Here is a 27909-nt window from a genome sequence, read left to right on the forward strand (position 1 = left end):
ACCCAACCATTTCTTTAGTTCCCAACCCCACCAATCCAATCCTGTATTAGGACAATCAACATCTGAGTTGTCACATTCTATAATAAATAAATACATGTCTATGCTGCATGTGGGAATTTAGGGGTTTTTCTCAACATTCATTAGAATGTAAGATATAGACAAGCTACAAAACAGATTCAACATTACATGACAACGTCCAGATGAATGTTTCTAAGGCTATGTACACATGTGCAATAATTGTTGTTGGAAAGGGTCTTTCACGATTCTTTCTAACGACAAAAGACTGAAAGATGCATGAAGGAGCGATGTACATACAGCACTGTTCTTCTTTATGAAGAGGGGAGGGGGGAGAATAACGGGGCAGCACCCCACTGCGCTCTCTCCCCTTCACTTCAATTACAGTCATTCCTCATCTGTGGATCGTACAACGTACGATGAGCGCTGTACACACACCAGATTCCCATCCAATATCAGCCCTGAGGCAATTATCAAACAAAATTAATCTAATGTGTACGTAGCCTCACTCTTACAATTAGATGCTTACCTTCAACTCTCAATACAATAAAGAAACACTTTCCATACACAGTGAACGAATTTTTTATTATACAGGTAGTCCCCGAATTAAGGACATCTGACATATGGAAGACTCCTAGATACGAACAGGGCTTCCCTGCCTGTCTGTGTGCAGAACGGAGTCAATGACTGGCAGAAGAATTCTGCTCTTCTGCAAGCTCTTGTAATTCTTTAATGCCCAAGACAAACTCTGCAGTTGTTTCTTTTTGCATATTGAAGCACAGCTTGCTCCAGAAGTTAATGAATGTCTAGACCAGCTGTCGCCAACCGGTCGTCCGTTAGAAAGGGGGGTCAGGAGAAGGACCCCGCCGAAGGGATGCACCGGCCAGAGCCGCAGACCACATTCCCCGTGCAAATCCCTGGCTCATGGAAGTGGGTGGGCTCTGTTTCACAACACAACCCACCCACTCTCCCGTCGCAGCCTCAGATCTGCAGGGTTATTATGATGTCACTATGGGGGAGGTTCCTCCCCTTTGATTGTCAACCGGCTCCCCACGCATGCCCGGTCAGGAGCCGTTATTTTTAGTGGTCCACAGGTTGGCGACTGCTGATCTAGACTTCATAAAGTTTTTTTTTGCTTTGTGATTAAGTCACAGTGAGGATTTTATACTGTAACTGACACCACACTGCCTGATATTATGTTGAGACAAACATCTGTACTAATTGCATTCATTAAAAAAATGTACCTGTTCCGACTTACATACAAATTCAACTCAAGAACAAACCTACAGTCCCTATCTTATAAGTAACCCGAGGACTACCTGTAAATATATAGTATATATTGTATATAATATAGTATAATTGTAACTAATTGTATCATTCTACTATGTTTGTCTAACTATACAACCTTTGAATCTAGTACATTGTCTGTCCCATTGTCCTGGCAGATCCATGGACGATGGATGAGGAATGATCCTAATGCAAGGGAAGGGGGAGAGCGTGCAACAGGGTGCCGCTCCGTCGTTCTCCCCCTCCCCTCTCCATAGAGCAGAATGGTGATGTATGTACAGCTCTCGTTCGTGCATCGTGCAGTGCTAGTTGTTGGAAAGGATCGTGAAAGATCCTTTGGAACAACAATTATTACATGTGTGTATGCAGCCTAAGTTGGAACAATTTAATTCACATTTTTGTACTAAATCTTGTGTGATACGATCATTCCCCAAATTAGTTTAATTCAATATAAATAGCCCTAAAAAACCCTCTACATGTTTGTTTTTTCTATATAAGTTATAAAAAAAACGCTTGAAATGAGGAGAGTCAAAGTTCATTAAAATTATCAATAAAATATTAAACTTTCATTGGGTATGTAGCTGACTCCTAATCCATGGTTTTTAGAGAACAAACCTACACTCCCACTACCAGACTGAAACTATTTTGGACAAGCTGCACTGGGATAGGAGGTGACAACGCTCTACTCCGCCCGGACCAGCGAGATGAGAAGGGTTTACAGAGCGCCACTGCCCCTCCTTCTTTTCTATGCTACCAGCTTCCGGTTTTGCTCTGTGCACGTGTGATCGGGTCGGAAGGTAATCTAGTGTGTTTACATTGGGGATGTCAGTGTGGCCGGTTATGGGGGGATGAGGGCAGGCCTCAGTCGGCACATAGGTACTTGTACTTACGGCACTGCCTGGCTGGAGGAGGCAGAGAGTAAAAGACACCGCAAGGCAGCCTGTAAATGTCTTTTCCTATAGGGGCAGTACTGATCAGCTGTAGCACTCTGCTCTGCGGATTTAGTACATGTGATCTACGAAATACAGAGCTTCTGTAATGGATGGGAGTCAATGCTGCTTGTAAACTCTGCTGATGGATCTTCTGCAGAAATGAGTGGAATTCCTGTGCAGGGACCAAAGTTACCTTCTGTTATTCTATAGGTGTCATGTGATCTGATACCACAATTCTACAATGCCCATGTAGGCTCCATAGGTCATGTGATTTGATGCCACAATTCTAGAATGCCCATGTAGGCTCCATAGGTCATGTGATTTGATGCCAGGTTATCCTGGGGTTCCTGTGCTTGCACCATAGCTGCTTTATGTTATTCTGGATGTCCTCTGTGCTACTGATTCCTCCTATTTAGGCAGCATAGGTGTCATGTGATCTGATGCCAAAATTCTGGAATGCCCATGTAGGCACCATAGCTTCCTTATGATCCGATGCCAGGGTATCCTGAAATTACAGTGCAGGCACCAAAATTTCCTTGTAAAACCCTACTGCTGGAGTTCTCTGCAGTCACTATACTACACACTATACTTGCTCTTAATGCAATTTATTATTAATGAACAGGATTGATATAGCGGCAACATAATATGCAGCGCTGTACCATTAAATAAAGGTTTTAAATGGCAGACAGTGCACGATGCATGAATGAGTGCTGTACATACAGCACCGTTCTGCTCCATGGAGAGGGGAGGGGGAGAGCGATGGAGCAGCACCCTGCTGCACGCTCTCTACTTTTTCTTGCATTAGGATCGTTCGTCATCCGTGGATCCGCCAGGGCGGTCGTTCAGACGATGGACAACGGGCGCTGTACACATGCCAGATTCTCGTCTGATATCGGCCCTGAGCCAATTATTGGGCGAGAACTCCTGGACACTGAGTGAGTCAGCTACTGAAGACCAGAGCTAATGGTTTGGAGTAAAACTGTATATCATGTTTTGACTTCACTGTCTGTGTGCTTGTACAAAGCTATTTACTCAGAAAATATCAGAGATGGTTAGGCAACCAGCATTTTTAAAGGTAGATCAGCAATTACTGCTTATGAATGAACCATCCTAACTATAGGTGTGTTTGCCGAAAAGTGTTGCCAACTACGCACCAGATGTGTAGTGACAACTGTAAATCCAGACTTTATCCTACAGAGCTAGTGTATTATAGGTACATAGTAAATCAGGGTGAAAAAAGACATAAGTCCATCAATTTCAACCCCTAGGGAAATAAACATACCCCAGATATAGGTGATCCAGAGGAAGGCAAAAAAAAACCCTGATAAAATTTGCTCCAGCGGGAAAAAAAATCCTTCCCGATTCCATGAGGCAATTAGATGTTCCCTGGATCAACAGTCTCTGTTATCTTTACTTTAATACCCAGTTATATTCTGTGCTTCAAGAAAAGCATCCAACTTTTTCTTAAAGCAATTTATAGAAATTGCTGAAACGGCTTCTTGAGGGAGCCAATTCCACAAGGAGATATAAGCATTTCCTTTCCCATTGGAATACTTTTGCTTATCTAATGATTACATTTCTGCTCCAGTGGCCTTCTATTTCAGATGCATAAACAATATGCTTTAATGTTACAAAAATGCAGTCTATTAAAACATTTTTCATTCCAGCACACATTCTTACAGGGTGCAATGTCTTTCTGATCAGAAGCACATGCCTGTTTTTTGTTACTTTTAGAATGCAAATTATTTATAAGCAGTAATCATCTTTGTTTTAATTTCTCATTTTTAGTTTCTTTCATAGTAAACAATGGCCAAAAGCAAAGGAAAAGCACAGAAACAAAATAATGTATTTCACGTTGCAAACAGTAAAAGTGTTAAAGCCAAAAACAAAGCCAAGCCAGTAAAATCCTCACTAAAGAAGGTAGGTGTGTTTTCTAATGTTTGTTGAATATAGCTGGTGTTTTGAAGTGATGTTTCATATGGTTTATATTTCCCAATCAGATCAATGTCTCCAACAATGACAAAGTGAGCAAAGTAAACAAAGTTTTCACAGAACTGCACAAAGATGTTGCACAGCTGAAAAAGACAACTGCTGCAAAACTGAAGTCAAGCCAGGTAATAGAAACATGTTTTATGTGAAATTAAACATAAATTTGTGAATACCAAATAGATCCAGGATTCATGCAGAGAACTTGGCGTACATTAAATGCATCAATCTCTGAATGCAAATTCAGATCTGAACTTAGTGGGGGGTGGCTGTAATCCTGTCATTATGTTGATTAAACTGTATTCTGGTGCACATTTGTGGTTCAGCTAGATGCTGGGCAGAGGTTTTTTGGATGAAAAGTAAGGTGAAAACCTGTCAGTTTCTTTTTATTGCCGTCATGCCGCTCATGGTTTGTCGTAGTGATTGTCCTAGAGGCATTTGTTCTTACGACAACTCTAAAGGTTGGACTACTATTCACTTTGGAGTCATTTTTTTTTCCATTTTCTTTTGAGCCTGAAAGACATGAAAAATGTTCCCAGCTGAACACACAAAGTAAAAATATAGTATGATAACAAGAAGGAAGGGTTAAAAACACCAATCTATTAAAAAAAGGGCTTTAAAGTTGAACAGATCAGGCAGGATTTTATTGCAGAAAGGGCAATGAGTATTTTTGCCTGCCGATTGCGGTCTATCCTGCCAAAATTCACTAAATTACAATCATCCTGGCTTGGCTAATCAAGATGACTGAAGATCAAAACTAGAAAGAGAAGGAAGAAGATGGTGGCACTCACATGAGAATGGGGACAGGAGAGTTCTGCTTTAATAAACAAGTTGGTTGAACTTCCAACTGGTTAACTTTATTACAAGACTTACAGAAGAGAATTTACTGTAATCACTTTTGTAGGTATTGCTTATGTTGGAGGGGGCATGGCATAAAAACAGCTGAAGATTTGAAATTATGCATAAAATATTTATCTCTCCAGTAGCTTTACTGGTAATTAGGGCTGTCGGAGGATTTTAAATTGGGGGGGGGAGGCGGCGTATTCAATCTAGATAGATCTTGGATGTGTTACTTGGAATCCTTGGATGCTAAGAAAGCAATTTGAGAATGAACCACTTCAGAACCAGAGCCAACTCCTGCAGCATTGACGTTTTGTGCATATAAAACGTATTAAATTCCCAAATGCACTGTTGATGATTCTGTCATGTGCACATAAATTAGAAGGGATGACCAAATAATGGTGATGGTCTTGCTAGATAAGAACATGGTCATAATAACACACACCTTTTTCAGTATGAATTTTCCTCCTTAAAACCTATAGCATGTTGATATGTTTTACAGCTAAACATAGGAAGAGCATGCAGCATTTTACAGATAAAATATTAGTATGAGAGTAGCTGGGGTATTTTTTTTTTTTCACCAAAAATCAATTTCCTTCAGTTTAGGAATGTGAGACTGACAAGAACTGTTGTTCTGTATTCTAATACGTTTATTTTTTTCTAGATATCCAAGAAAGTTCAAGCAGCTCCCGTAGATGTTGACAACGCTACTGATCTTTTTTCACAGTTATAAACCTGCTATTTAATAAAGAGTTAATCTATTTAGTGTCTGTACATGTTTATTTTTTTTTTAAAAAAAGTTACAAGGTTAAGAAAATGAACATTACAGCAATAAGTAGTTACAAAGCAACAGGAAAATAAAAATCAATAGTAGCAATATACAAAGCGAACATCATGACGGAATGAAAAGTGCTATCCTCCACAAGGCACTTGAAAATTGCCCAACCAAGGATGGAAGGTTTGCTTATTACTTGGCAGTGGTTATTTACATATAAAAATTATAAAGCTTTTTAGGATTAACAAAACCTTTACCTAACAAAAAGCTCAACATTTTGGCACCAAATAGCTGCATGAAATACTTCTTTAGTCTTCGAGTCTAGGTTAACAGCTGGGGATGCAATAGATGTATACAAATAACTGATGCTCCCCACAACTACCCAATAAAATAGTGTGCAAGCCCAATCTAACACTGGTAATTCTGATATCAGGCATTTATATGATGAGTATTGTGGAAAAAAGAGGTTAGTTATTTTTTGGGAGTTTGATGTATTTGGGTGATACCAAATGAAAGAAACCACAAGTAGGGCCTATGTATTTTAAGGAATATGGGAGTAAATATATCTACTTGTAAACAAATTTGCTTAAAACTATTAGTAAAAATGACAACTGCATGGTAATGTCTAATTTTATAATAATGCTTACATTTGTATATATGAACTGAAATATGCTCATACTGGCAGAATTCAATCAACTACCAGATCAGAGGGAAACAACAAATCATCCTATAATAAAATGTGCATTGCATGTTACAGAGTAATGCAAAGCCACCTGCTTTTGCTGTTTGTGGTGATGCTGTACCACGGGCAAAGGCACGCGTTTATCACTGCACTGTAACAATACAAACTTTGTTAATATGCAACACACTGACTGTCATCAGCAGCTACATATAGGCCCTGCAACCAGACTAAACAAAAAATCCTGGATCAGGTTAGGAGAATACTGGAGATAGTCTTGGCATGGGTGCTGCATTTGTCATGTGTGTAAATGTTTAACTACATTTATACCACACATTTAATGGGCCTTTGTTATAAAAAAATTATGGAGATTGCCACTACTTAACACCAGGCATAATGCAAAAGCTTAAATGCTGTCCAGATTGATTTAGGTCTGTGGATCAAAAATAACCAAGTACATTACATATTCTTGAGGCAGCACCACTACACCATCCTTCCTTGGGACAGTATAGCTTTGATAACATTTAGGAACTTTACACCAAAGAAAATATTTACACCAAAAAAGGTATTTCATTCCCCCATACCGAGATTTTTTCCTTTATTGTCGTCAAAAAGTAAATGGCATTCTAACTCTTACCCATTGTCCTGATGTATAAACTGAAGGGAATTTTTAACTACTAGAAACAGTAAAGTTATTTTCACATTGTATTAAAATATAATAAATAGGATAATATTGATCATTATGGGAAGGCCCCGTGCAGAAAACTGAGATGTATAAACATTTATAAGCCTCTTGATTTACTAGGGTCTCATGACATCAACACATTATCCAGTATGTTCAACCTTGTCAAACTAGCTCACAAAGTGGCTCCTTTATAGGTGCCAACAAGGTGCCTTTTAAATCAGTAACACAGATTGCCAGCAATTCTTTACCAAAATGTATGTAGGGTAGCGCTTAAACAATATTTGGTTTATATTTATCCATTGTTACTTGATAAAATAAACTATTTTTTTTCTAAAAACAGTTTCAGTAACAAAATTTTACTTATAAAATCTAGTCTTGCTGTACAAGAAAACATAAATCAATGTTATAGGAGAAAAATCAAATGATGCTACGATGTTGTAAGGCAGGAAGGAGGTAGACCGAAATCCAGAAAAGGAAAAATTAGATCTAATAATTTAGAATCTGCACATCAAAAAGGTCACAAACTCCTTCACTGTCATCCAAGTTGAAATTGTAGTCATCTCCTGGGGTTGGAGAAAGCCGCAGCAAAGGGAAGACTGAAATATAAAAGATAAAAAACACACAATATTAGATATATCTTCTGAAGATTCAACTCTACTACATATTTTAAAACCATGAATGGAATAGATTAGTATTCATAAAGTGTGGATGAAGGTATTTGCAAAGTTTGAACTGTAGTCTAGTTTGCTTGCCTGCCTAAAACTTTCACAAACACTATGCTGTGAACTTCACATGGGTTTAGGTGGCTTATTTGCTGGCCTTGCAGCACTGGGTCTCCCAGCAGTACATAGTCACTGGCAATATCACACGTTAGCCTTTGTGGAGAGTGGAGACTTGTCGAAAACAGTTCCCCAAATATATTCACTCAGGCCACCAGATAACCTGATTTATGTTCAATAAAGGTTGAGCTCCTGTTTTTGTTCTGTGTTATTCTGTACATATCAGTTCATTGTTTATTTGTTGCCTTGTAATAGAGCTGTCAATAACTAAATAGAATCTTACTACAAGCACAGTATCGTGATAAAATAGTTAATACCTACCATCAGAAGACATTAGCTCATCAATTAGGTCACCACTTATCTGACCTAAAGGGAAAAAAAAGTATATATACTTTATGAGGCAGTGATAGGGAATAAAGCACACCTGTGCCCAGACCAAGGACAACAAACTATTTACATATTTTTAGTATTCTGTAAAGGAACTTTAAAATGCATATAAAATCACACAATCTCAAGGATGACTTTCTATTAGGTTAGAAAAACCTGCCAGTTGTTACATTGGAGGTCTGAAAGATTTCCAAAAATGTTGTTCTCACAGCAAAATCGGTGTTGCAATTGGGGCACATTTAGCCGTTTAACAAGACCATTAAAAACTATAGATATTGAGAACTTACAGAGCTTTCACTGCTTTTTCAGAATATGAAAACAAACAGTACATGACACAAGCACAATTTCACTTAAATGGCCTATGGAAGATCAAAAAACACAATAAATTGGGCTTATTGGGAGAGAGGAACATAGGGTAGTTGTACAATAATATCGTAGTGGGATATATTTCTATAGTTAACAGAAGAACAGAACCTCTTTCTATAGAGGCGATTAAAGTTTGAGTTGAATACAGACTGGAGACAAAAATCTAGAGCTCATACAGTTGTCTCTAGAAATAATTTGTCAAACTGCCATTCTGGACCACTAAGAACCAGCCACTAAAAAACCCTGCTGTCATGTTTCCAATAGGGAGGACACAGCGTGAAGCCTTTGCTTGTTTTCTACCTTCTTGTCTGTACAGCATTCGTTTGTTCTATACTTTGATAGAAACAAAGAGGCTTGTTCTTATGAACATAATATATAATGAGTAATTCCAAAGTTATATATGGCTTTTGCATGTTGTGGTCAATCACTGGGACTTCTGGTTAGCTAAAAGTGCCCTCCAATTTTCTCTGCCATCATATTGGCTGCATCAAGTCAAGATTTAATCAAAACATTTCTTAAAAAGTGTCTTGGGGAGGGGACAAAAAAAAAAAAAAAAAAAAAACATACCTTCTGGGTCATCCATTTTTGTTATGTCAAATGAACTAGGTTTGAGGATATTGCTGACATCCAGGGGAAGCAGCGGTGGCTGGTAATCACTGGAGCTAGCAGTAGTCTGGGTAAGATCGGATGTTAACGAAGGATATAGTAACGAATCTGGCAGTGCTGAATAGCTGCTTGGATTAGTGCTCTCCTGTACATTGTTATCTAAGAGAATAAAACCATTATGATCATTTTAAACAATACTAAGAAAAACAAAAAACAAAACTATAAATAAATTATTAAAACTGAAAATTTAAGTCCCCCAAGCAGTGAGGCTGCTTCCACACGGAGTGTAAATGGCATTTTTTTTTTTTTGTTGGGGGGGTGGGGCTGAGGTTAATAAAATTAACTTCTACTAAATTCACCCAGCAGCTCTCCAAAACAATGGTCTGTGGGTGGGCTCATAGCCCTCAGACTTTCAATGCACAAACTGCTAATCATTGTACAGGATGTCATCCGGAGCCGTGGGTCGCCGGCCAGGATTAGGCCGGATCGGCAAGGGGGTGTTAGGGCGGAACAACTTACCAGCCAGGCCGTATCTGGCCTAAAGGCCGGAGTTTGCCGACCAGACCAATACAACCATTTAACCTTTTGAAGTATGTAGTGTTGGATGAGGTTATGGGGAGACCCCACTGGAAAGGCCAGTTTGGATTTTCTCCAGTTTGGTTGCCTTTACACAGGTCATAAGCAGAATGTCAGCCTGCAGCTTGTCCCCCTTAAGCCTTGCTATCCTGAGTGGCAAGTGCTTATCTGGTTTTGACCAGTCTGTTTTTTACCTTTCACCTGCCCTTGTTAATGAAATATAGACTTAGTTTCATTGTAGCAATATGTAAATTATTTTACACACAACCACAAAGCATGGAGGGAAAAAAAAACAAACTTTCCAGCCATTTTTATAAAGTGTTTAGTATGCAAAGCTAATTTACCTCCTAATTGTCAGCCTATTAACAGGATGTAAAAATCCTAGGATGACATATACATAGTCCCACATTCTAACCTTTCATTCATAATGAGATGCTACACCTATATAATCTATTTCTTCTATGCTCCCTATGTACACACGATTACTTACTTGTACGAGACTGTGAAAAGGCATTATTCTGCATTGCCACCAGCTGAGGTTCTTGGGGGGCTGGCTTCCTGGCTGTGTCTATGGGTGCCGAGTGTGTGTGGGTTTGTGTAATGTCATCAGGCGGTGGCACTGGGAAAGCAACCGGTTTTGATGTGGTAGATTCCTTATTAATCAGAAGCACATTTATTGGCCCAGAACTGCTCTTTAAACTGATCTGGTACTTTTTTTGTCCATTTTGGCCCTGCATAAAAAAAAAAAAAAAAAAAAAGCATTAGTGTTCTGCTGATGGCCATGAAAAAATGAAAGCCATTTGCTCCACTTCAACAACAAAGCACACAAAAGTTTCTATTAGATTCAGATAGTTCCATTGTAAAATCCCCATGTTGTTGGGGGGGGGGGGGGGGGGAGCCAAATGCTTTGCGTTTCACTGCTGGGTATTAATTTACATTCAATCTTCTGTTCATCTCCGACAGCAAGTCTGGATATTTCAGCTTTGTCTGTTGATTAAATATACTGATGTAGCTTAACTGAAGACAGTGAAAGTACATCATCCATCTCACTCACAAAGCACATTACAAGCAATGTTGCAGGGCAAGGCCTTAGATTAAAAACTCTGACAAGGAACCAAGATCAAACTGGTTCCCTTTTCTGATGAGTTGCTTGCAAAGTTTAAAGAACCCATACGTCTTAATCTTTGTTTATTTTTTAACACATCGTAAAACAAATGATCCTACAGTTACACTGTGATTTGTATTTGCCCACAATGGGGAAAATAAATTAAAAAAACGAGCAAACAAAGAAGCCATCAGCCTCCAGGTGGCAGTGTTTTAATAAAACAAAGGCAAGAAGAAATTAGCAGAAGAAAAGTACATCCATTTTTTTTTTTTAGATGGCATGGGGAAAAATTAGAAAACCTGTTAAGACTTTAGGGGATGGAAGTGAAAACTCTGTTGCACAAATTGCCGCACCAGGGACAGAAGTACAGGTAAGGTGATGCTTTATTGTTTCAAGCAAGGAAATATAACCACAATTTAAATGAAAAAAAATGGTTCTAAATTTGCCTGTTGCAGGCTTTAAGTAGTTTTGTTTGGTAAAAATCTGTCACACTAGAATAGGTAGTTAGGCGAAATCTAATTGTGCCCTCTGCAAAGGTTTCAACCTTATTCCCATTCTATCTGCTTAAAATCACAAAAACACTGTATTTGTGATATTCTGCCATCTGAGACAATTAAAATGAATACAATTGCTTGTATACATGAGTGGTTGCTTTCAATCAATATTTACCAACAGGCCCGATTCATGTCCAAAATTTAAAGACTGGTCACTTAAAACTGGTTAGATACTAATCTCCCCTCAGATCCAATCACTTCAATTGAATCAAATGTGAAAGTTGGTGTGTACTAGGCCTGTAACAGACCACACATACATAACACGCATTTTTTTTCTGTCTTCAGCGGCCATGTGAGCACTTCGACCTTTACCAGCTACAAGGGTTTTGGTGGAGCCACAAACAAAAAGAGCAATAGGGACAGCTGACATCGCTTAATACATTAGAATGGAGCCGCTTCTGTGACTATGGTGAAAACAAGAAAGAATCTCTCGAGACTGGCAGATACAACAGGTATTTAGTTTTATTTTAAATGAAAGTAAACTTTTTGAGAGAGAAAAAGCAGATCCTGATTTTATACATTTAAGATTACACTAAAGTGCATTTTAACCCAAGAACAAAAATGGAATATGTTGCAAATTGCTAGTAATTGACTTTTCAGGTTCCTAGTTACCTCCCACATAATTTTACCTGATTATTCTATATTACCACTCCCTAGTCCTAGGTGACACCACTCACTCACTGTACTGTATAGATAAATAAGCAACTATGTCACTTAACGGTGTGAATGTGTGACAGGACTACAGAACACACCCCTCCTTGTACGGGTGACAATGATCACTCAAGTGTACGGCATCCATTACAATTCTAAACCAATTCAGCAGGACTCTTTCCATAGTATATTTAACAGGTCAAAACCATGCTGATAAGAGGAATTTTTTGCTAGGGTTTCCATACACTTAAAGCAGAGTAAACCTTCTTACCGTTTCTGGAATTGGAACTTCTAACTGTGTACCAGAAGGAGCCTGAACTGCCAGAAGTGTGTCACCTAAGAAAAAAGTAAATGTGTTAAATACCTTCTAAGCAAGCGTAACAGAAATGAATATGGATAATACAAACTCAACTGGATCATGGTCATTGACAAGCTCACCAGTACTCTAAATAATACCCTTCTTCAGTTCCATACAACACATGGCTTGAATACTCATCTAGCTAAAAGATTTCTAGGTTGGACTGCTTTCATCCACCTCCCCCTTCAATGTCACTACTCATTTAGTCAAAAAACATTGAAAATAAATATGGATGATACTAAAGAGTTGCAATGAAAAATCTACAAAGCAAAAGAGCTATTGCAAGGCTATTAGCAAAACAACAACCAATTCAATTTACAGGTTTTATGAAAGTTAATACCACTAGTCCCTAAGCAGCTGCCAAATACACGTCTAGACAGCTATAAACCATTTGCCAAATCTTGTGTAGGCAGCATTCATCCCACAGTGGGCTTGACTGGAAATTTGGAACCTGCATGAGGATTAGTAGCCGTATCCCACAACACCAGACTGCCACTAACATAGGAGGTCATTATGAGATACAGCAGTAATACCTGGTTGGCCAGGTATAGTAGATCACACTATACTATACTTTAAAATAGAACTCCTTTACACCAGATGTGCTGTATGGACCATATACACTATATTGCTTAGTCTTGCAACAAGACATTCTGAGGGAAAAAAAATCATATTGAGGCTATTAAGCTAGATAACCTGTATTTTTCAGTTTAGGTTGACAGATACCTTCTTAAACATACAATGCATGCATAATAAAAATGTGGAGGAGCCAAATTAAAGCATCCCTTTCAGCAGATTGGGTGTCTATTTCCACTTTCGCCAAAGGAGAAAGGTTTTGGGTTAACACAGTCCATTAATGCTGTGTACCTAGATTTACTGCATTTAGATCATGCATGTCAAACCCTGATAAAACACAGCCATATTAGGAGGCCCAAGTTTTTAAGGGGGCTGCCACTATACTTTCTGGTGAGAACCCAATGAATGCCAAGTACCCTAAATATTTTTAGACAAGCCTACTGCACAGTCTTTATGTGAGATAGTCAATATCCAAGAGCAATGTGAATCAATGAGACATGCGCAGAATGATGTGACCTATGGCATCCAGCAGTCTTGGTTTTTAAACACTACAGACTGGTGGAGATAAGCAATTAGTTAACCTAGCTACTATACTCCATATGCCATCATTACTTTAATTATTAGCCTGTAGAAAGGGAAGTATGTATGAGCTCAACAAATGCACTTACCATTAAAACAGTTACACAGGTCTTCATGAGTTATAAATGAATATGTATGACTGTATTAAGGAATGTAACAATAACAGGGGAAAACAAAATATTTCCTTCTAATATTAGGGGTTATAGATAAATAAGGGTTGTGGATAACAACCCTGAAAGATTTACACATATAAACAATGACACAGGCACAAAAGAAGACCCTGCAAAGAAGCATACTTAGAGAGCAAAATGCTGTCCAAAACAATATCAAAAGTTTCACGTTGAAGCTAATGAAAATAAATAGCATGCAATACATACTGGCAGTTATTAAAACAGGTATATACACCTTACTGCACAGAATGTAAATTTCTAAAGCAAAAGGGAAAGGAAAGGAGAGGAGTCACTACACTCAGTCTTGTGTGCTAAATTAAGTTTTAATTTTTTAATTTTCCAGGAAATCTTTCCCAGTTGCCAAGTTTGTAGTTTTACCTTCATTTACATCTACCCATGCAGTGCTTTTTCTGAAGTTGGCATCTTCCTAACTAGTTACTGAGGAAAGCCAAAGAGGAGTAGGTAACCTTGGACCAAGTAAAATGGACAATAAAAGCAAAAACAAAAAAAACAGTACAAAGACAAGCAGCCTGCTGCAACCAAACTGTTCTTTCACTCATGTGCGTTGAAAATGAAGATGAGCATGCATGGGTTGCTGCACCTTGCACATCATTAAACCACTTAACAAGCTGCACAAGGATATGCTACTGGTCAGTCATACTGGACCTTAGCTGGTGAGGTGTTGACCTCAGGGGGAAGTAGGCTGACTAAAGGTGTGCAAGATGAACAGGCTGGTAAAGATAAAGAGTGCCAATAGACAGTAAAAACATACCAATAGTCATACCAGTCTCAAACAACCAAAAGGATATAGTTTATTTCCTGAATCGTCCATAACATTATTAATGCTCCGCTGCAGCCACACTTTCTGTTGGTCCAGTTCCTTTTCTTTCAGCTCCAGGTCTCCAATTTCTGCTTTTAGATTCCTCAGCCTTTCTAGAACTTCTTTTGTGTTACAACCAGCACCAACACCCCTAAATGAATACAGAGTGCAAGACTGTCAAGAAACAAGAAAATGAACACGGATACACAGCTCACAGAACAGTTACGTTTGTGTTCTGTAAGGTAGAGGTAATTTATAATTGCCAGAAAGTCAAAATGACAAGGATACTTTATCCAGCATATCTTCAACACCATACTGACCCAACATCAGACTTTGTTAAAAATATAGAATTGTCAAAAATCAGTAGGACTTGTTTTTTTTAAATCTTTATCATCTAAGCAAAAATAATCAGTAGAATAACTTATAAAATATGCTTACTTCCATTGGATGCTGTTCTTTGACTTTTTCTCTATCAAGCCAATTCCTTCCAGTACATTGGTAATATCATATATTCTTCTCTTCTGTCTTACAGCCAGCGTATCAGCAGCCTGAAAAAAAAAAGGCAGGGAAATGATTACATAAAAAAGCAAAATTAAGACTTTAAATTAACATCCAGGTCTAATTTGCTCGGTGCAAATAGCTTTATTTTTTGGAGAGTGTGGAATGGTTAGAATTAAACTTCTAAAACCTGTAATATAATTAGATTAACAGAAATAAAGTAGGTGAACTTTTACACTTTAAGAAAAAGCAGCAAATGGCAAGAAATTTAAACACATGTAATGAAGACTTCCTGCTGAGCTGTGAAATATAAAATGTGACCCCCTGTGCAGAACATTGTGCCATTTATACAAAGACTATTATCCTTAACACAAGCGATACTTAAAAAGAGGACTTGGAAAGGTCAGCAATACCAAATACACTTTTTTTTTATTGGATTTTCCTCACCAGCAAGGAAGCTATTAGTTGAACTGTGCAATGGAATTATTTACCACAGTCATGGCTGCAAAACATACAATGGGGTTGCCTGCAGAGACAAATATATGTGAAACCACCCTGCACCCTGAGCCAAATGATTTGTTAAATTGTAAACAATAGGTGCTTTTCTGACCACATTTATCTGAATGTAACCAAAAGACAAGCTCAGTCATATCGGCTGGTCATCCACTTATTCATCTATGAAAGGTCTGTGTCAAAGAGCAATGACGAGATAGTAATTAACTCAAGTTCCAATAAACTAAGGCAAGCAAATTTCTAGTTCTGATGAATTATGGCAAAGAGAATATTTAAACCCAAAAACACAGAAAGTTCATTAACCACCCGACCGTTAAACCCGACCTTGGTTCGGGTTAAAAAAAAATTACAATTATCGATAAACCCAATCTTTTCTCACTGTATGAAAATACAGTGAGAAAAGTTCGGGTTTATCGATCACTTACCTGGTCCCGCTACGATCATCCAGCGCCGTGTTCCAGCGTCGATCTCCAGCGTCGATCTCCAGTGTCGGGTGCCTTCTCCGAGAAGAAGAAGCCGGCCGGCGGAGAAGAAGAAGCGTGTGTGCCGTCCGTAGCGCGTGCGTGTCCCTCGGTGATGACGTCGGAGCGTGTGCGGGAAATTCAAATTGAAACTCATTCAAACACATTTGAATTGGATTGAATACAAACTCCTGTATCCAATCCAATACAAAATAATTCAAAATAAATACAAAGTATGTAATTGGTAAATTCAAACTCTCATTTTGTATTGTATTGGATACAGGAGTTTGTATTCAATCCAATACAAAATGAGAGTTTGCATTTTGTTCTCATTTTGTATTTGATTGAATACAAAGTCCTGTATCCAATCCAATACAAAATAGAAAATATATTTATGTGGTTTTGTCTATAGGTATCTGACGGACACTAGGGAGGTGTTTTAGAAAAATATCTTATACAGTATACTGAATTATCGCATTTTCAGTATTTTTCATTTATTTATGTATTCTTGTTTAAGCTGATTTTTGCGTCTTTTATTTAATTTTATTAAAAGTAATTTTTTTTTTTTTTTTACATGATTGTCTGTTTCAAACATTTTTTATATTCATGATATCTACTAGAACCCTGTTCGGACATATTTCTGTAAGTTACAGGTCTACAATTTAAAAAAAAAATTTCATGAAAAACAGTGTACAGTGTGCTTTTGGAACAGAAATCTAGACATCAGTGTAACACCCAGGTGGTTAATTAAGCATGGCATTTGACAGGGATCAACATTCTCTGGTAAAAGTTCTTGCAGATACATACATTTTAAAGAACCGTGAGATTCATATTCCACCACAAAATGATGTTTGATGAATATCAGACACTGAATACCAATGGTCAAATATTACAGATTATCAATCAACATATGTGGACCTGCGGGCACTTCCTCCAGGAGAGGAGAGATCTGCAATCTGAACCAGACTGTTCTTGCTGCTACCCCAGGTTGTGACATTATCATAATGCTGCCGTCTGCTGGAATCTGAAGGACCCCACTGCTGGACAGCCAATTAGGAGAGCCTGTTACCCAGGCAGGGGCATTTGCACTGGAAGGAGCCTCCAACAGTGCCAAACAAACATTAGAAGATTTTAAACTTTGCACATTACATGACTAACTTTTAATACGTATAAATTAGTCATTTGGACTTTTGCTGCCACAGAAATTATATGGAGAAGGTGGGGATATGTTTGTGTGTAGATGCACGCACTTCCCTGACTAAAGTATAGCTTTACTTTAATAGAGAAAAAAGGCCAAGCTGTCCTAACACATTACAGCAAAATAGCTTAAAAATATCTCTGTTACATTATAGTTAATGCCTAAAAGCCATGAAATCTGACAGATGATCATCAATGTTCTGCCTCTCCAGTCTAAGCACTACAATGTGATCTCTATAACTTACAGTTGTAATGAGATGGCTATAACTGCAGTCTTAGGTGAATTGGCTGACAGTGACTCAATCCAAAGGACACCTTGTAGATCGTGAAAAAGTTTATACCAAACTGTGCAGATCATACACCGATGAACAGATGGATAGGTCAAAATATCAGTGTTGTGGTAGCTAACAGGCGCATGCAACTGAGATGAGGGTAGATGACAGAATGAAGAAGAGGGGAGGAGACAAGAGACTGAGCAGAAGCTAGGGGAAGAGAGAAGGGACACACATAATGAAAGGCAAACTATGCATGTGTAACATGACAATCAATGTCCATGAGCTTCATGTCTATCCATCCAACATATATGGCCAGCACATGAGCAGCCTAGTCTGTAGGTTGCCCTGAAAAGTTAGGGGCTTCTGCCATTTTCTTGTTTTTATTTTATACTTCATTAGGCCCCCTCTTCTGTGTCATTGATAACTCTTGCTTAGACACCTTGTTATGAACTTGCATGTCCAGGGTCAATGACTATTTTGAAATAATATAGATAAATAATATAGCCAAAGAGTCAACATACCAATAAAACAACCAATATAATGTTCTAGCTGCCTGGCATGCCCCAGGTTGGACAGAATTCGCCACCCTTTCTACAGCCTGTTATCTAGTTGGTGTGCAGATGACAGAACCGTAGAGATATAACAGATGGCTAGGCTGTATACCATAAACTAGGTTAGGTCTTTTTGTTCTACAGACCAAACCTGGGGAATATACACTTCATAGTATAAGGTCTGCAAGAGGTCTAGGAACCCCAATACATAACATGTGGAAAATATTCTGCATAGAACTGAATTTACAGTTTACTAACAGGGTTGGGATATTTATTGTATATATTTATATTGTATTATAGGTTACCCTTTAAATAACACCAGTAAGGGTTAATATCAAAATTGCATTAAACACAAAGAAATTCTGAATTTATTTTTCATTAAAAGAGCGGTCATTTAAACTGACAAGTTATATGGATACAATTTGACATATTTTGCTGGCATGTATGCCAATATCATTATTGATAGATTACTCTGAATTCAATGAGCATCTTTAGTCACACAGCTTAATTATTAGACAGAAGGAAGACCAGCGATCTCTGTAATAAATTACTAATCATGGTAGAACAGCCTCTCAGAACAAGAACGCGAATGATCACACCGTGCGGACTGATGAAGCGGAGCATGAAAGGCTGCTGGGTAGACAGAACATTTACACATGGCATATGAGATCCAAAGGACTGCCTGAGAATGAAGATGATCTTGTATCCGCAAATAGCCATCATAAATGTGAATGGAAATTTCAGGCAATGCAAGGATCCTCAAAATACATTCGAGAACTTAGTTGGACTCCATGTGACCAAAGACATTACAAGTTAGCTTCTAATAGGTACCACCTGGGTGAATAATATCAGCCACAACATGGTAGTACGGCTATGAGGAAAATATCCACCATCAGTCACTAAACTTGGGGGTTTTTCAGCACAGGAAGTGCTATTTGTTTTCACATCCAACCCCCCCCCCCCCCAACCCAGCACTTTCAGTACAAGTTAGACTTTCTACAAATCCACTTTTCGGAAATGGTGACTGCACACCCTGCCCAGTGTTATGCAGGCTGCAATCTTCAGAGATATCCATACCTTCAATGGAAAAACTTTTCTTTGTTTAACTTTAACGGTGTCTATATGTGTTTTAATAGCAGTGCAAAACATTGCTTGCAGTAGAGTTGTAGTTCATTGAACTAAATAAGGAACAAACTATACAAAGTACTTTACATCTGTGGTATTACAGGCAAAACTACACCTGCAGCTACATTTCTCAAACACATTGTGGAGTTTTAGGCATCTCTAAACCTGAAGTGAACTGCAGACCATTATTAAATAAATGTAATTAAAAAATATTTACAGTTCAGTGTTCTCCCTTTTAGCCGGGCGCACTGGAACTTTTCAGTAGCCACTGACAGCCACTCACTAGAAGTTTGATTTTACATGGTGCCATCATGGTGCCATCAACATTTTGCAAAAAATAGTTAACTTTGGAACAAATGGTTCAGTTTTTTGGTGGAAGAATTGCTGCATGTTTTTTCAGATGATAAATGCAACATTAAAAGATGGTTTGCTATTGTTTATGTGCAACCAAGCAGACCATAGCAAGTTATTGGAGATGTGTAGATGTTTCTAAACTATCAGAGATAATACATAAATTAAATTTACAAGTGTTATATGAAAAAATGTTTGCTTACAATGCTGATCAAGCAGTTAAATTTCATGCATATTGGTCTCTGCGGTTTGCACATTCTAAACGCAGGATGCAAGTATAGCAGAATTTTTTATTGTTTGTATTATATATAATAAAACATTTCTCAATAAAAATTATCATTTAAAAAAAAATTAAAGGGTGGTTTGCTACCTCATCCATCTCCATAGACATGAATATGAACGGCTTGTCATTGATATGGAAGTGTTTTTGGCATTTGCAGGCCCCCCATTCAATTTAGGGGAAAAAAGCCACCAAAAAAAAAGGCTAGCATTTACCACCTGTTACCATTACCAAGAACAGTAGCATTTACTGAGGGCACTTGGAGGCAGTAAATTCCTGAGTTATTTTCTTTTTACTGTTAATAATAAATATTAACCAAACCTAAATGATTACACCATTACCCTATCATATGCGTTTACACTCTTTACAAAACACGAGACTCTAGGAAGCCGTCACATTAAAAGGGTGCCTGACAGATGGGGCATTAAATAGAAAGACAATGGAAAAAATGGTTCATACTAAGGAGATAGCCATTACAAAGTTGGGGCAAAATTTAGAGGGTGGGGTAGAAAGCATCCACAGGTATTACTGGACACATATGGCACAAACAATTGAGAACATAAAAATTGTGTGTTGTGCCACCCACTTTGACCACCTGGCTTTTCTGGGGAGAACAGTGCAGTTGTCTGAAGAGTTCAGAACAGATTTTGGAATAGATTAGAATAAACAGGGAATTATCTTTTCCATTATAGTATGTGGGTATGGTCACATTTGTCCTCTTAATATCTGCATGCATACTACCCTGAATCACGAATTCAGATCTGGAGCAAGAATACTCCAGCTGTAGATTTATTGCCTAATTAGGTTTAATTAGCCTGACTTACAGAGACATCTTTATTCATCCTACAGCCGGCAATGCCAAGCAGGAAGCAGTTTAATTTATACATTCCTCCCTCAGCAGCTCTGAGATCACACTATGACAAAATTAAATCTGTCCCTAACAATTTCTTAATGGTACATCAGTTTTGTGTGAGAATCTGTCATCTCTGGGGGAAAACCACAGACCTGTGCAAATCTGTCACTGTGTGCTGCCCAGAATTACAACATAGGAATCCAAAACATAAAACTGCTGCATAGACTCCAATAACTCGGAGGTACCCTGAGGTGCATGGTCATTTGTCACTAATTTGCCTGGTAAATGCAGGGCTGTGCAGTCCATGAATAAATTCTGCAACTTCAACTTCAATTTTTTTTTTTACATTTAATATAAAAATTGTGTATTCTTTATTGTATTCTCTTGTATTGTATTCTCTATTTATTGTACAGTGCTGCGTAATATGTTGGCGCTATATACTGTTTGATAATAACGTCATAATTGCCAAAGTTAAAAACGCCCTGATCAACTATACAAAGCAGGCGTCTGCTTTCTGCAGAGCAAATCTTGCCAGACACCTAGCAAGTCCCTACAGACATTATCTGATGCCAGGGCGAACAGTCCTCCCCTTTAACTTTGTATATGCCAAGCTCCTAGGACAGCAGCAAAAGGTAGCATACTCTGGTACAGTCCTGAGAATGCAGGGAGCACATGTCCTATTGTGTGTGATGTGGCTGTAGATCCTACATTAATGTGTAAGTAATGTGCAGAGAAATGTCTTCTCTATTTGTTCCCTACAAACTATTTTAAGGGTATTTGCAAAGATAGGCAACACCCTAATACTCGAGGTGCAAAACATTGATACCATGACAGATTTGCATGGAATGTGTTAAATATGGTAGAAATCCAGAATAATAACTATTCATATTAATTTTCTGCTCGAAAATAAATGCAATTTAGAAGCCCATCACCAAGGGTTGATAACCCCTTAAAAAATGAAAAAAAGTGGGGAAGCCTCTCTCCTTCTGTCATTACTGCTTCAATGGTAAAAATGGAAAGTCAGAGTAGAGCCTCTTGGTATACATACGTCACTGACTTTTGGCTGCTTGGGCAGCTTTTTTTTGAAAAAAGTGAAAAGTGTCCCAAATGTACACATCAAAATGCAGATAAGTACCATGCTGTTAGGAACTGTCCGAGTAATAAAAGATTTTGGCGTTCAGCGGTCTATTATGTTACTTCATCCTTGACCAATTATGTATCCTTCACATCTGGATGGGCAATTCCGGGTTCATTTGATTTGAATGGAGCGAGAATTACCAGAACTTTGTGATCTATTGTTTAAGTGACAAGAAAAAAACAATACTGCATAAAGGATACTCAGATCAACCAACATTTCACTGCGCATGCGTTAAGATTGGCGATCTTTTCTCGTTTAACGAAAAGGCTCCTTCTGAAGGAGTGCCCAAGAGCCTCCCAGGATGCGTGACGTAGGTATTCCGGAAAGCTTTGCGCTCCCATTCATTCTTGGTCGCCTAGGTGATCAAGAATTAGGGAGGGTGTCGCATTTAAATAAATCCTTACAGAGTTTTTACTTTACATAAAAGGGCTGTCTACCTTTTTATGTAAAGTGAAATTTCCAAGTTTAGGTACACTTAAAGAATGTTAGGCAATGATCCACCAATACTTATATGTTGATTGATTCTTGCAATTTTTGTAAACACTGGTTTGTTTAATCCAACTGTTAATTTGAACTGTTTGAACAGGCTGATGAAGTTTTCTTTCATAATGTTTGTAATCTTGTTTTTTTTCCTGTTAATTGTGTTTCTCTTGTTTATATATATATATATATATATATATATATATATATATATATATATACACACATATACATTCTGCGCAGTGCGTAGTATATAACATGCGTATTGATATCGGCACTCTTTTCTGCTGCAGAGAGCAAGATGGTGTGATGTAGCCTAAGTGATTTCTCCTCGTTGGGATGAAAGAATTCCAGGACAACACTGGACCTTATCAAGGCCAGGTATGGAAGAATCGGGGGATCTGTAGAAGGTAAGTGGTGTTTTTTTTTTACTTTTAGTACAGGTCTACTTTAACTCCTTTTACAAGGAAAAACTAGAGCTCAAAATGCAGCCACCACTGCTAATATTGAAAAGGGTCATCAATAGAAATGGTGATAAAATTTATTGTGACTATAGTCAAATTGCTATTTTTTAAAACATTTATCACATTGGATCAGTAGATACCCCCCTTCGCCTAAACAATGTAAAACCTAACCGAACTCCAGGAAAATCTGTTTGTCAGGTCAGTATCGCTAAATTTCCCGCCAGATGCACAATTACATATTTTATGTGCAGCACCATTTCTGTAGAAATCTGGTTATGCTGAGCAACCAGAGACTGCATAGAGGTACCTCTTGTTATAAATGGACAGGCCAAGAAAAAGTTTCCTTTTTTCTTGAAGCAAAACTATGGGGGGAAAGAAGCAAGATAAACTCACAATTAAGAAAAAAAATAGCATTTTCTGCAATAGTCCCCTCCAAGCCATATATTTCTCCTAATGACACCTAAAGCGTAATTAAACCTGCGTTACTCCTCTATCCCATGTTCCATCGCAAAGTGCCACCATCTTCCTTCCCAGAGAGTTTTCGGCTGCCATGATTGGCTTTGCAGGGATATTGTAACTCCCACACCATTTATATCCGGTACACAAGGGAATCCCAGATTGACAGGCAACCATAGTCATCGCTGTACATCTCAACTCTTTAGCCAGAAACCCAGCGGAATCAGACAGGTAACATGCATTTCTGCAAAAGGGCCATCGCCTGTCACTTTCTGCAATAATACCCAGCCTGATCCAGCATTTGTAAAAGTAGAAGTTTATTTCCACTTTAATATCCTCACAAGTATTCCCAGCATCATTCTACCCACTTCCCCTGCACCCAGGTCTGAATATGTCAGTTTTTTTTTTTTTTTTAAGTCAAAAGCGTAACATTGTACATTACATGGAACTTTGTTGTTTTAATATTGCAAGCCTGTAATTGTTAGGAATAACTGCCGGGTATGGTAAAGTTTGAAACACAAATCACAAATTATAGTTATAAAAATAATAATATATAATGAACCTAATTTAAAAAAATTATTCAAATCAAAAACACTAAAATCTGTCCAAATAAGGGTGCAATACTATTGTTAAATTAGTATTATTTATTATTTGGATTTACTTTTAATCACTGTATTGTAATCTGGTTTTCCCACCAGGCCATGCCTCCCCAGCATACACATCACATTGATAACACCGGGGATGCGATGCCAGGGGACACAGAAGCCTTCCGGCATTGCTGGAGGACGTAACTGGATCGTCAGGAGCAGGTAGGATCTTTAAAATGCTACGCCGAATGTGGCTCGGGGTTACCGCTTTTGCTACATAAAATTCAACCCGAGCCACACTCGGGAATACCGCCAGGGGGTTAAGCGTCTGTCTTCTGTCGCCAGACTTTTCCAGCACAGGCTTGTATACATAATTGGGGAGGTATCGCTGCATAATAGATTTGGATGGACAACCAAGAGCATACGATCTATTATGTGTCTAACTCACCAATCCGCATTCCAGTGTCATCTTTCTGCTCTTATTTCTGCTGCAGGCGATCTTTAGCCACCTTGACTGGACGTGCTGGAATGACATATATATATAAATAATATATGTAATTCCAGCACGTCCAATCAAGGTGGCTAAAGATTATATATATCACTGGAGTTCAATCATCCTGGCACATGCAAAGGAAGCCGGGATTGCCTGGTTTCCTTGACACATGTGCAGCTCAGGTTTGACAGCAGGAACCAGAGCAATCAAGCATTAAAGGGGAGCTAAACTTTAAAAATGACTAAAACAAAAAGAACACCACTCACCTTTAACCCCCCAGCACAGTTGATCAGTCCAGAGGTGTCTTCCATTAGGTCCTGCGTCGTCTCGGTATCCATCTCCTAGCCCGCACGCTGGGCACCGCCATCTCTGTCTCTTTTTCCTACGTCACCCGACCCAGGCACGAGATCGGGTGGTGTAGGTTGCAAAAAAAACTTGCCGATCTCCCTATGCATGCATGATATCGGCAAATTTTTTTCTAACAAAAAGGCTCCTTGTGCACATGCCTGAGCATCTGTGGCATGAGCAGAAAAAGCACCCAAGAGCCTCCAGGGATGCGTGCCGTAGGTATCCCAGGAGGCTCTGTACTCCCATTCATTCTCGCCTAGGCTTTTACGCAAGTGAAAATTCAGAGTTTAGGTACATTTGAATACAGCAAGGACATTGCCTGTCACTTTCTGCAATATTGACTGGCCTGATCATACAGTGATCTCCAGTTCATCCATGGCACACTAACAGTGTTACATCCCAGGTTTTCCGCTTTACAGGTTAAACCTGATGAACATTCATGGCAATGCTCATCACACCCAAGCACACCATTTGATGACATGAGGTGGCTTTAGTCAGGCTTCAAGCAATGACACACAAATGTCTCTGCACCTTGGCCTGCCTGATGCGGCCATTGTCACCCCAGCAGGGCCTGCTGATTTGCCCCATGTGAAGCCATTAGGGGAGTTTGGTGTTCAGCACATAGGAAGCAGCCAGGTGGCACAGCACAGGCCTGTGGTACTCACCACTTTCAGGTCCAGCACACCATCCTTCGCCTCCTGCAGCAGTGACACGAATTTGCTGGTAAGTAGACCCAGACTCTTCTCATGCCTGCTGGACACTCCTGCCGGTTCCGCCATGCCCGTATTAACGGGGCGGGCTTGAGCAGCCGGCCCGCCCCACACCCGTACCGTCCCGAACCTTGCAAGAGCACGAGGAGCTCCACGAGATAAACCACCACACGGGAAGTGACGTCGGGCCGCTCGGTTACCTTGGAAACAGAAACTCGAAGTCCCCGGCGGGCGACATATTTAAGGGACCGAAAACGTCATGAGAGGCTGTTGCGGCCATATCGAAAACTGGCAAAATGCAGTAGGACGCATAAACAATAAATATATGAATATTTATTTTTATTATTGTTGTAAAAAAATTAATGCGGGGTTCAATTGCTTTTGTAAATAACACACAGCTCGTTTTTATTTCTGTCTTAGACGCGCTTCCCTTTCAAGTATGGCTTCCAGTCAACTAGCTAGTAAGCGATGTCATGACAAAGTGGACCAATCAGCAGTAAAGCGTGAACGCGGAAGTTGTCAGTTATTGGATAGCTTGGAGAACAACACAGGAGCACGTGGCTTAAAACTTCTCTGTGCTTCCTGTAGTAAAACTCCATGGAAATTTGTTACATTGTCACTGCAACCCTTTATTTTATCTACTCTAGTACATCAATAAAATGAAAGCATTGGTTGGCTGAAATTGTATAGTTTTCTTATTATTTTTAAAGACATCCAATAGCATTAAAAATTCCCTATTCAAAAAAGTGGCTTTGCCAATAAATGTTAGTGTATTACTTTAATTTGGAACTAATGTTCTAATTTTACAATTGTATGATCAGGCTGGACAATATGGCCCAAAGGAATAGGCGATGCCACTTCTGCAATAATGCAACTTACCTGCCTGATCACTCTGCAAAAAGTTAGAGCGTACCTAAACTCAGAAATTTCAGGGTAGGCAACCTTTTGATGTAAAGTAAAAATTCATTTTTTTTTTTTTTTTATGTGCAACATACTTTTTTTTTTTTTTTTTTTTTAAAAAGGGTTAAGCACCATCTAGGCAATCGAGAATTAATGGAAGCGCAAAGCCTCCCGGGATACCTACGTCACGCATCCCAGGAGGCTCTTGGCTTCTCCTTCTGCGCAAGCCTTTATGTGAAAAGGTTAAAAAATTGCCGATCACACGCATGCGCAGTGAGACCAGCAAGTTTTTTTCCAAACTACGTCCCCGGATCTTGAACCTGCATTGGGTGTCGTAGGAAGAAGAACCCAGAAGAAGAGGCAAAGCTGGCGGCACTAGGCACGCTGGCTCAGAGATGGATACTGGGATGAAGCAGAACCCGATGGAAGACACCTTCGGACCGATCAAATGCGCTGTGGGATTAAAGGTAAGTGTATTTTTATTTGTTTTGGGCACTTTTGAGTTTACTTCCTCTTTAAGCTGTGCATGTGCGGTGTCAGCTTTAGTTGCCATGAGAAGGTATGACGTATGGTTATGTCATCCTGGCACGGTCAATCAAGATGGGTGAAGATTATCTGGAAGTGAGTTGGCCAGGTTTAGTTCTACTAAGGGCCCATTCAGATCTTAGTGCATTGTTTTAATGATGCATTCCCTTAATGTGCATTTATTCACGTGTTAACTTGGGCTAAAAACGTCCAACAAAATGTAAATACGGAATTTTTTTCTGTGCAAAACACAACATGCAAAAATACATTACTGTAATGTGCTGACATGTATCAATAAAGTGCAACATTGAAATTACTGTAAGAGCCTTCTGCATGTAAAGCTGCGTACACACGTGCAATTCTTTTATGATCCTTTCTGTTGATAAGAGCTGCACGATGCATAAATGAGTGCTGTACATACAGCACTGTTCTGCTGTATGGAGAGGGGAGGGGGAGGGGGAGAGCGACGGAGCGGCACCCTGCTGTGCGCTCTCCCTTTCCCTTGCATTAGGATCGCTCGTTGTTCATCGTCCGTGGATCCGCCAGGACGGATCCACGGACGATGAATGACGCAGGTTTTACACATGCCAGATTCTCGCCCGATAATTGCCCTGACCAGATTATTGGCGAGAAAAAGAAAAAGGCGAGAAAAATGTGACGTGTGTACGTAGCTTAAGACAGCATTTCCTTATCCCCCCCCCACACACACACACAAACAACATTGTAGCAACATTGCAACATTGTAGGAAGCCGCAATAGCAGAAGCTGAAGTGAATGCTGATCTTGATGATGGGGCCATAACTGTTTCATAACTGAAGCAGATGCTGACCCTCAATAATGCCTGATAAAAAATGGCTCCACCTTTCTGGAAAGTTAAAATGATAGAGGCATTGTTAAGGGTAGTAATAAAATCTCTGTAAAAGGAAATTATTGTCTTAAAGCATAACAAAAAAAAAAACTCCCTTTTTTGTTCCGCAGATG

The 27909-nt window shown here is 39.0% G+C and overlaps 2 protein-coding genes across 2 annotated transcripts; one reads left to right on the plus strand and one right to left on the minus strand.

Moving 5' to 3' along the window:
* Positions 1–2020: 2020 nt before the first annotated feature.
* On the plus strand, positions 2021–5822 carry RBIS (ribosomal biogenesis factor). The gene is made up of 4 exons (XM_072410979.1): positions 2021–2099; positions 4023–4154; positions 4235–4348; positions 5725–5822. Exons 2-4 carry the CDS (start codon positions 4041–4043, stop codon positions 5791–5793), a joined length of 297 nt encoding a protein of 98 aa, XP_072267080.1. The 5' UTR covers positions 2021–2099; positions 4023–4040; the 3' UTR covers positions 5794–5822.
* On the minus strand, positions 5822–25694 carry E2F5 (E2F transcription factor 5). The gene is made up of 9 exons (XM_072410977.1): positions 25459–25694; positions 15162–15271; positions 14709–14874; positions 13823–13862; positions 12495–12559; positions 10404–10644; positions 9299–9496; positions 8300–8344; positions 5822–7795 (listed from the first exon to the last, which is right to left on the minus strand). The coding sequence occupies exons 1-9, from the start codon at positions 25570–25572 to the stop codon at positions 7686–7688; spliced, it is 1089 nt and encodes a 362-aa protein (XP_072267078.1). The 5' UTR covers positions 25573–25694; the 3' UTR covers positions 5822–7685.
* Positions 25695–27909: the final 2215 nt, after the last annotated feature.

The sequence above is a fragment of the Pyxicephalus adspersus genome, chromosome 5, assembly GCF_032062135.1.
Source record: "Pyxicephalus adspersus chromosome 5, UCB_Pads_2.0, whole genome shotgun sequence".
Classification (NCBI taxonomy): domain Eukaryota; kingdom Metazoa; phylum Chordata; class Amphibia; order Anura; family Pyxicephalidae; genus Pyxicephalus; species Pyxicephalus adspersus.

What these genes read in the sequence shown, in the direction of transcription:
- RBIS (XM_072410979.1), top strand. Translation starts at nt 4,041, where the DNA reads ATGGCCAAAAGCAAAGGAAAAGCACAGAAACAAAATAATGTATTTCAC. An exon ending in TAAAATCCTCACTAAAGAAG is followed by an intron (nt 4,155 to 4,234) that starts GTAGGTGTGTTT and finishes TTTCCCAATCAG; the next exon opens with ATCAATGTCTCCAACAATGA. An exon ending in CAAAACTGAAGTCAAGCCAG is followed by an intron (nt 4,349 to 5,724) that starts GTAATAGAAACA and finishes ATTTTTTTCTAG; the next exon opens with ATATCCAAGAAAGTTCAAGC.
- E2F5 (XM_072410977.1), bottom strand. Translation starts at nt 25,572, where the DNA reads ATGGCGGAACCGGCAGGAGTGTCCAGCAGGCATGAGAAGAGTCTGGGT. An exon ending in AAGAACAGCATCCAATGGAA is followed by an intron (nt 14,875 to 15,161) that starts GTAAGCATATTT and finishes GTATTCATTTAG; the next exon opens with GGGTGTTGGTGCTGGTTGTA. An exon ending in ATTCAGGAAATAAACTATAT is followed by an intron (nt 13,863 to 14,708) that starts CCTTTTGGTTGT and finishes AGTCATACATAT; the next exon opens with TCATTTATAACTCATGAAGA.